Genomic DNA, 9,942 nt, shown 5'->3' with positions numbered 1-9,942 from the left:
GAATTAATTAATGATACATTTAATTACACATTTATGTATTTAATTCTAATTTGAATTAATTAATGACACATTTAAGTAATTATTTAATGGTGTATTTATTTATTTAATTGTGGCACTTTTAGTCCTCCATAGTTATCTTCTGAATGACACTGCAAGAAAAGAGCGGGCTGAAAAGGCTTTATACGTGTAGATAGTAACCCACATCCACGGTCCATAATATCCTACACCCCATGTGCATAGCTTGTTCGTTTAGAAGATATCTTAATTTCACATGAAATGTCAAAGAAAGTTACATTTCAGAAGAATAGCTATGTCCTTATGCAGCTTTAGTATGCTACATTTCGTAATGTGGCACATTTTGGGTGCTTCATTTATTTGGGATGACAGTTGTGGTGGTAGAGATAACACAGACAGGGGAGTGGTCTAAAACAGTAGACCTTTATCAGTTTCAAGAGTTGCACTGAGAACAGAAGGCATACAGATACAGGCTTTATTGTGAAATAAAATGCAGCTCTCATCTCATTGTAAAGGTTTTATAATTTGTACTTTCTTTAAAAAATTAAATGTATCCCTTATCACGTTACTGTCTGTCATGATTAAACTACATTGACCATCAGGCATTGCGACAGGAGGAGTGCTTCTTGGGTAATGAGGAAGACAACAAAGTCAGGGAACACGTGGCCATCCAGTGGTTTAGTGTATTTAAATTATCGTGAATTAAATCCCTTTGTAATATTGGTTGAAAATTAAATAAATGTTTCTGTCTAAGGATCAGACCGACAAAACCAATGTTACTTGCATAAGGAATAGAACAGATGTTATATATAACTTCAAAGTCTCCTTTTTCGCTATGGGCCGACTGCCCAATTTCCCATGGAATGTAAGTAGCGGGGCTGCTTGCATGTTGTACAATGTACTGTCTGTAGGGTCTGCATCTTAAATTGAATATCATTTCAAAAAAAAATTGTTAAGCAATAGTAAGACATATGAACACAGTAATAACATAACGTTTTTGTTGTTGTTGCTTTCTATAGTTCCTTGATAGGGAGCTCGAGAACGACAGCTCATCAGAAATTATTCTAGACATTCTAAAGCAGGTATTGCCTAACTGTCAAAGCAATATTTTTTAAAATCACGTCACACCTATTTAGTTCAAGATATAGAAACAATACATTTGGATTTCCCAGTTGGAAACCACACTAACAATGACTATTCTCACCGGTTTACAGACATGCCTTCATCCAATGTGCTGTAAACATCCTCCCTCAGTTAGATACAGGAGACTGTTTCTGTCTCAGCTCATCAAAATGGTAGGTTATTTTATCTGATATATTTTTGTCTGGGATCATTCTGTCAGAAAATAGTACACTATCATACAGTAACTGGTGCATTTATCAACTTGAATGTTTATTTATTTATATATTTTTAATCACAATTGAAAAAAACATTCAAGTTGATAAACAGGCAATTCTTACAAATTGCACACTTTCACATGAATACAATAAAATACAACTTTATTGTTAATTTGTTCAAGCGAACAACAGTAATGTGATGCTTCTCTTCCCTGTGTGTGTGTGTGTGTGTGTGCAGCATGAAGCCAGTGAGAGTGAGCCCCTGGATGAGCTCTATGATGCACTGGGTGAAGTCCTGGGGGTAGAGGAGGGGACAGAGTGTTACAAGAGCTATTTACTGGTACGACACACACACACATACATTTCAAAACACCACACTGTATTCAACAAATACTGTATTCTTCATTTTTACATTTTTGTCATTTAGCAGACGCTCTTATCCAGAGCGACTTCCAGTAGTGAGTGCATACATTTTTTCCTACTGGTCCCCCCGTGGTAATCGAACCCACAACCCTGCTGTTGGAAGCGCCTTGCTCTACCAACTGAGCTACACAGGACCCTTATTCTATTCTTATAAATAATTAAATGATTATTAAATTCAAGATTACTTTAATGAAATATTAATTTTATATTTACCGTGTGTGTGTGTGTAGCCGTGTGGAGAAGCAGTGAGTCTATCAGAGAGTACAGCTGTGATCTCTGAAGGAACTACAGGCCTGGTCACATGGGAGGCTGCCCTCTATCTAGCTGAATGGGCTCTGGAGAACACACACATCTTCACTGGCAGGTTGGTACACTAGTGTGTGTGTGTGTCATTGTGTTGTGTCTACAACAACTCATGCTGTTGTTACTACTCATCACCTCAATCTGGTGTGTGTCCTCTCCCTGTGTGTGTGTGTGTCCTCTCCCTGTGTGTGTGTGTCCTCTCCCTGTGTTAGTGTCCTCTCTCTGTCTCCCTGTGTGTGTGTCCTCTCCCTGTGTGTGTGTGTCCTCTCCCTGTGTGTGTCCTCTCCCTGTGTGTGTGTCCTCTCCCTGTGTGTGTGTGTCCTCTCCCTGTGTGTGTCCTCTCCCTGTGTGTGTGTCCTCTCCCTGTGTGTGTCCTCTCCCTGTCTCCCTGTGTGTGTGTCCTCTCCCTGTGTGCGTGTCCTCTCCCTGTGTGCGTGTCCTCTCCCTGTGTGTGTGTGAGTCCTGTCCCTCCTCTCCCGTCCTACAGGACAGTCCTAGAGCTGGGCAGTGGTGTAGGGTTCACCGGTATAGCAGTGTGTAGGTCCTGCAGTCCCACCAGGTACGTGTTCAGTGACTGTCACCTCAGCGTTCTACATAGACTGAGGGACAACGTCCAGCTCAATGGGCTGGACAACCAGAACTCTCCCAGAGTGTCGGTGAGTGTGGAGGATCTGGACTGGGATGCGGTGACAGAGAAGCAGCTCAGAGAGATCGGAGCCACCACGGTCATCGCTGCAGGTAGGAACATGGCCTGGGGGGTGTTCATTGTTGTAATATCTTCTACATAAAACAAAAGTGTAGGGCTCTATTCAATCTGTAAAGCTGAAGATCTGCTTTATAGCGCAATTGACTATTAAAGGCAATGTTCCCCCCCTGTCGCGGAGACTGCCATCACAATAAACACTGCATATGTCGACTCAATCAGAAATTACCTTTACATTTTTATGCGGATCTTCTGCGATGCTTCGGTGATACGGATTGAATCCAGCCTTTAATTACAAAAAAAAGTATAGATTTCTCAAAAAATATTACGTTATTTCAAGCATTTGTGGACTGTTACCTGGCAAACTAATTGATCCAGCTTTCTGGAACAGCCCCCATGTGCTGGTGAGGTATCACATGTGTTTCCTAATTCTATTGTTGTTAGCTGCCATATGTCCTGTTGTTTCCTAATTCTGTTGTTGTTAGCTGCCATATGTCCTGTTTCCTAATTCTATGACCCAGACGGCCTGGGGCTCCATGCAAGATCTCACCTCGTGGAGTTGCAATGAACATGAGAACGGTGAGGAATCAGCCCAGAACTACACGGGAGGATCTTGTCAATGATCTCAAGGCAGCTGGGACCATAGTCACCAAGAAAACAATTGGTAACACACTACGCCGTGAAGGACTGAAATCCGGCAGCGCCCGCAAGGTCCCCCTGCTCAAGAAAGCACATATACAGGCCTGTCTGAAGTTTGCCAAAGAACATCTGAATGATTCAGAGGAGAACTGGGTGAAAGTGTTGTGGTCAGATGAGACCATAATCGAGCTCTTTGGCATCAACTCAACTCGCCGTGTTTGGAGGAGGAGGAATGCTGCCTATGACCCCAAGAACACCATCCCCACCGTCAAACATGGAGGTGGAAACATTATGCTTTGGGGGTGTTTTTCTGCTAAGGGGACAGGACAACTTCACTGCATCAAAGGGACAATGGACGGGGCCATGTACCGTCAAACCTTGGGTGAGAACCTCCTTCCCTCAGCCAGGTCATTGAAAATGAGTCGTGGATGGGTATTCCAGCATGACAATGACCCAAAACACACGGCCAAGGCAACAACGGAGTGGCTCAAGAAGAAGCACATTAAGGTCCTGGAGGGGCCTAGCCAGTCTCCAGACCTTAATCCCATAGAAAATCTTTGGAGGGAGCTGAAGGTTCGAGTTGCCAAACGTCAGCCTCGAAACCTTAATGACTTGGAGAAGATCTGCAAAGAGGAATGGGACAAAATCCCTCCTGAGATGTGTGCAAACATGGTGGCCAACTACAAGAAACGTCTGACCTCTGTGATTGCCAACAAGGGTTTTGCCACCAAGTACTAAGTCATGTTTTGCAGAGGGGTCAAATACTTATTTCCCTCATTAAAATGCAAATCAATTTATAACATTTTTGACATGCGTTTTTCTGGATTTTTCTGTTGTTATTCTCGCTCACTGTTCAAATAAACCTACCATTAAAATTATAGACTGATCATTTCTTTGTGAGTGGGCAAACGTACAAAATCAGCAGAGGATCAAATACTTTTTTCCCTCACTGTAGCCTTGGATGAATTCCTTTCTAAATGGATCTATAATTTTAAGTGTCACACCTCACATCTGAAACTAATGAATCTTTCAAAATTATATATATTTTTTATTCTTCTTGTTTTTTCTCTCCCACAGAAAGTTCTGGAATACAACATGACTTCATGACAGGACCAGTGACCCGTGTGTTCCTTTACAACAGACAAGCCACCATAGAGATTATCAAACTCTACATATAATATCTGCATCCCAAATGGCACTTTTGACCAGGGTCCATAGGGCTGTGGTCAAAAGTAGTGCACTAGGTAGGGAATTGGGTGCCATTTGGGACACAGACGATACGACACCAAGCCAGACATTTATTACAGTGTAATAAAGTCTTTATTTACATCAACATATTTACATTGTGGAAAATATCCCATTTATACATTCAAGTGTTGTTTAAGAGGGGAATAAAGAGATCCACAGAAGGAGAGAGATGAGAAGGGGGAGACAGAGGAGAGAGATGAGAAGGGAGAGACAGAGAAGAGAGAGAGAGAAATGGGGAGGGAGAGAGAACAGAGACTAGCCTGATGTAACAATCTCTCTTTCCGACAGGTCCTCAAAGAAGTGGAGCATGTGGCAGTTGGTAGCCTAGCGGTTACTGGGCCAGTAACCGAAAGGCTGCTGGTTCGAATCCCGAGCCGACTAGGTGAAACATCTGTCGATGTGCCCTTGAGCAAGGCAATTAATCCTAAACCCTAACTGCTCCTGTAAGTCGCTCTGGATAAGAGCGTCTGCTAAATGACTAAAATGTTCAAGATTGGAGGCTCAAGAAGGGGGTTAGAGACAGAGAGAGATGATGTAGCGAGGTCTGTCTAACAGGGGTCAGGGTCCAGTGAGGAGAGGCAGGACGTTCTGGTCCCAGTTCTGGTCCCACCGCTGCCCTCCACTGGCCCGGAGGTTCCTCCTGAACTGACCCAGTCTGCCCTCCTCCTCACAGCCAGGGAAGCCCCACAGCAGAGACTGGCGAGACACAACATAGGGACATGAACAGGTTTTATAAAACGGGTATATTGGATCCTAGCTAAAACAGCATTCCAACCATGTGTATATCAGACGATATACTACTATCACAGGAACAGGTTCCAGTCTGATAAAATAGAATATATTTTTGAAAAGATTCCACTTTACAGGATCATACCACTGGGAACCATTGTCAATTCTTTCGACTCAAGTGATCTCATGGTATAAATCAAGGGTAGAGTGGCAGGTATCTAGCTCCTCAGCCTCTCGCTGTCTGCTAAATAGTATTATATTACTCTACTGTACCTTGAGCTGTTCAGCTAGTTCCTGAGAGTCTTTGAAGATCAGGCCGTTCTCCTCATGCTTCACCAGCTCATGTAGACTACAGCAGAGAATAGAACAGGTTTAACAGACTGACAACACAGGAGAATATAACAGGGTTAACAACAGAGAGACTGACAACACAGGAGAATATAACAGGGTTAACAACAGAGAGACTGACAACACAGGAGAATATAACAGGGTTAACAACAGAGAGACTGACAACACAGGATAATATAACAGGGTTAACAACAGAGACTGACAACACAGGAAAATATAACAGGGTTAACAGAGAGACTGACAACACAGGAGAATATAACATAGTTAACAGACACTGAACACAGGAGAATATAACAGGGTTAACAACAGAGACTGACAACACAGGAGAATATAACAGCGTTAACAACAGAGAGACTGACAACACAGGAGAATATAACAGCGTTAACAGAGACTGACAACACAGGAGTATATAACAGAGTTAACAGAGACTGAACACAGGAGAATATAACAGGGTTAACAACAGAGAGACTGACAACACAGGAGAATATAACAGGGTTAACAACAGAGAGACTGACAACACAGGAGAATATAACAGTGTTAACAACAGAGAGACTGACAACACAGGAGAATATAACAGCGTTAACAGAGACTGACAACACAGGAGAATATAACAGGGTTAACAACAGAGACTGACAACACAGGAAAATATAACAGGGTTAACAGAGAGACTGACAACACAGGAGAATATAACATAGTTAACAGACACTGAACACAGGAGAATATAACAGGGTTAACAACAGAGAGACTGACAACACAGGAGAATATAACAGCGTTAACAACAGAGAGACTGACAACACAGGAGAATATAACAGCGTTAACAGAGACTGACAACACAGGAGTATATAACAGAGTTAACAGAGACTGAACACAGGATAATATAACAGGGTTAACAACAGAGAGACTGACAACACAGGATAATATAACAGGGTTAACAACAGAGAGACTGACAACACAGGAGAATATAACAGTGTTAACAACAGATAGACTGACAACACAGGAGAATATAACAGCGTTAACAGAGACTGACAACACAGGAGAATATAACAGGGTTAACAACAGAGACTGACAACACAGGAAAATATAACAGGGTTAACAGAGAGACTGACAACACAGGAGAATATAACATAGTTAACTGACACTGAACACAGGAGAATATAACAGGGTTAACAACAGAGAGACTGACAACACAGGAGAATATAACAGCGTTAACAACAGAGAGACTGACAACACAGGAGAATATAACAGAGTTAACAGAGACTGAACACAGGATAATATAACAGGGTTAACAACAGAGAGACTGACAACACAGGATAATATAACAGGGTTAACAACAGAGAGACTGACAACACAGGAGAATATAACAGTGTTAACAACAGATAGACTGACAACACAGGAGAATATAACAGCGTTAACAGAGACTGACAACACAGGAGAATATAACAGGGTTAACAACAGAGACTGACAACACAGGAAAATATAACAGGGTTAACAGAGAGACTGACAACACAGGAGAATATAACATAGTTAACTGACACTGAACACAGGAGAATATAACAGGGTTAACAACAGAGAGACTGACAACACAGGAGAATATAACAGCGTTAACAACAGAGAGACTGACAACACAGGAGAATATAACAGCGTTAACAGAGACTGACAACACAGGAGTATATAACAGAGTTAACAGAGACTGAACACAGGATAATATAACAGGGTTAACAACAGAGAGACTGACAACACAGGAGAATATAACAGGGTTAACAACAGAGAGACTGACAACACAGGAGAATATAACAGTGTTAACAACAGAGAGACTGACAACACAGGAGAATATAACAGTGTTAACAACAGAGAGACTGACAACACAGGAGAATATAACAGGGTTAACAACAGAGAGACTGACAACACAGGAGAATATAACAGTGTTAACAACAGAGAGACTGACAACACAGGAGAATATAACAGGGTTAACAACAGACTGACAACACAGGAGAATATAACAGTGTTAACAACAGAGAGACTGACAACACAGGAGAATATAACAGCGTTAACAGAGACTGACAACACAGGAGAATATAACAGGGTTAACAACAGAGAGACTGACAACACAAAATAATATAACAGAGTTAACAGAGACTGACAACACAGGAGAATATAACAGTGTTAACAACAGAGAGACTGACAACACAGGAGAATATAACAGCGTTAACAGAGACTGACAACACAGGAGAATATAACAGGGTTAACAACAGAGAGACTGACAACACAGGAGAATAAAACAGAGTTAACAGAGACTGACAACACAGGAGAATATAACAGGGTTAACAACAGAGAGACTGACAACACAGGAGAATATAACAGAGTTAACAGAGACTGACAACACAGGAGAATATAACAAAAGTTAACAACAGAGAGACTGACAACACAGGAGAATATAACGAGTTAACAACAGAGAGACTGACAACACAGGAGAATATAACAGAGTTCGATACACAGTCAAAACAGCACAGGAAAGTCAAACAGATCAGATCAGCACAAAGCCTCTGCACGGTGGTAACAGGTGACTGTTGAGCCAGGGTTTAGAGTATTCCCTCACCAGAGGAAGTGGATGGCACAGACAGGCAGACAGCAGCCAAACATGTCCACCACCTTCATAGGCAGGTCCAGACCACTGGACGACTTATGGAGACACACCCCCAGATCTGCTGAGCCTGGGGCAGGGAGAACATCAGTACACACACACACACACACACACAGATCTGCTGAATGTGGGACAGGAAGACCATACTAACCTAGCAGAACAGGGTAGTCCTCCGCCTCCAGCCATGGAGTACAGATCTTCACATGCTCAAAGCTGAGAGTGTCTATCAGCTTCCTGTAGTGGTCCTTCTGAGGACCCTTACCTGATCACACACACACACCCCCAGGGAATTGAAACAATACATTCTCTAGGGTTAACAGTATAGGACTGACAAGGCTTGTAAAGGTTTTTCTCAGTTGGTTTAATCTAGCAACAATAGGTTAGTTGACAATGTAATGTTTTGTGAGGCTTCTCAATCAAATCACATTTATTCATAAAGCCCTTTTTACATCAGCCTTTGACGCAAAGGCTGTGTTTACACAGGCAGCCCAATTCTGATATTTTGTCCAATTATTGGCAAAAGATCTGATCTGATTGGTCAAAAGACCAAATCAGACGCAGCATGTAAAAGCGCTTTACAGTAATCCTGCCTAGACCACACAGACCTGCAGCAGTGCACTGTCAACACTATAGTTACCTGTGATGACACAGACCTGCAGCAGTACACTGTCAACACTATAGTTACCTGTGATGACACAGACCTGCAGCAGTACACTGTCAACACTTTAGTTACCTGTGTTGACACAGACCAGCAGCAGGACACTGTCAACACTATAGTTACCTGTGATGACACAGACCTGCAGCAATACACTGTCAACACTATAGTTACCTATGATGACACAGTCCTGCAGCATTACACTGTCAACACTATAGTTACCTGTGATGACACAGTCCTGCAGCATTACACTGTCAACACTATAGTTACCTGTGATGACACACACCAGCAGAAGTACATTGTCAACACTATAGTTACCTGTGATGACACAGACCAGCAGCAGTACACTGTCAACACTATAGTTACCTGTGATGACACAGACCTGCAGCAGTACATTGTCAACACTATAGTTACCTGTGATGACATAGACCTGCAGTAGTACACTGTCAACACTATAGTTACCTGTGATGACACAGACCTGCAGCAGTACATTGTCAACACAATAGTTACCTGTGATGACGCAGATCAGCGAGGGAAGAGAAGCTCCTGCTTTCACAAACCCCTTGTAGTCTGGTAGAGAAAACACACAAGGTTAATACAAGGGCTTGTATCCCAAACACACCCTAATATAGCCAGTGGTAGAAAAAGTACCCAATTGTCATACTTGAGTAAAAGTATAGATACCTTAATAGAAAGTTACTCAAGTAACTTTTGATAAGTGCGTGAATTTCACAATTTTCCTGTTCTGCTAAGCATTCAAAATGTAAGGAGTACTTTGGGGTGTATGGAGTAAAAAGTACAATATTTTCTTTAGGAATGTAAAAGTAGTCAAAAATATAAATAGTAAAGTACAGATACCCCAAAAAACTACTAGGGTGTGTACTTTCAAGCATTTTTACTT

At 42.0% G+C, this 9,942-nt stretch overlaps 2 protein-coding genes across 2 annotated transcripts in view; one reads left to right on the top strand and one right to left on the bottom strand.

Annotated features, from left to right (window-relative positions):
• Positions 1-680: 680 nt before the first annotated feature.
• Positions 681-4,809, top strand: LOC311147187 (protein-lysine N-methyltransferase EEF2KMT-like). The gene is made up of 7 exons (XM_084183824.1): positions 681-880; positions 1,035-1,097; positions 1,230-1,310; positions 1,591-1,692; positions 2,006-2,139; positions 2,566-2,816; positions 4,498-4,809. Exons 1-7 carry the CDS (start codon positions 755-757, stop codon positions 4,596-4,598), a joined length of 858 nt encoding a protein of 285 aa, XP_084039950.1. The 5' UTR covers positions 681-754; the 3' UTR covers positions 4,599-4,809.
• A 417-nt stretch (positions 4,810-5,226) lies between these two features.
• The window catches only part of LOC311101867 (chitobiosyldiphosphodolichol beta-mannosyltransferase-like), a gene marked incomplete at its 3' end in the record, with an annotated part of 135,059 nt that continues 130,343 nt past the window's right edge, over positions 5,227-9,942 (bottom strand). The window contains exons 8-12 of the mRNA XM_084143091.1: positions 9,552-9,611; positions 8,538-8,648; positions 8,342-8,456; positions 5,671-5,746; positions 5,227-5,364 (exon numbers count right to left, since the gene is read on the bottom strand). Coding sequence (XP_083999217.1) covers positions 5,227-5,364; positions 5,671-5,746; positions 8,342-8,456; positions 8,538-8,648; positions 9,552-9,611 — 500 coding nt within the window. The remainder of the gene's footprint in view (positions 5,365-5,670; positions 5,747-8,341; positions 8,457-8,537; positions 8,649-9,551; positions 9,612-9,942) is intronic.

The sequence above is a fragment of the Coregonus lavaretus genome (assembly GCF_964263955.1).
Source record: "Coregonus lavaretus genome assembly, chromosome: 2".
In the NCBI taxonomy this organism is placed as follows: domain Eukaryota; kingdom Metazoa; phylum Chordata; class Actinopteri; order Salmoniformes; family Salmonidae; genus Coregonus; species Coregonus lavaretus.
The sequence above is the reverse complement of the archived record's forward strand: the minus strand, read 5'-3'. Positions and strand labels throughout refer to the sequence as shown.

What these genes read in the sequence shown, in the direction of transcription:
- LOC311147187 (XM_084183824.1), top strand. Translation starts at nt 755, where the DNA reads ATGTTTCTGTCTAAGGATCAGACCGACAAAACCAATGTTACTTGCATA. An exon ending in ACACACATCTTCACTGGCAG is followed by an intron (nt 2,140 to 2,565) that starts GTTGGTACACTA and finishes CCCGTCCTACAG; the next exon opens with GACAGTCCTAGAGCTGGGCA. An exon ending in CACCACGGTCATCGCTGCAG is followed by an intron (nt 2,817 to 4,497) that starts GTAGGAACATGG and finishes TCTCTCCCACAG; the next exon opens with AAAGTTCTGGAATACAACAT.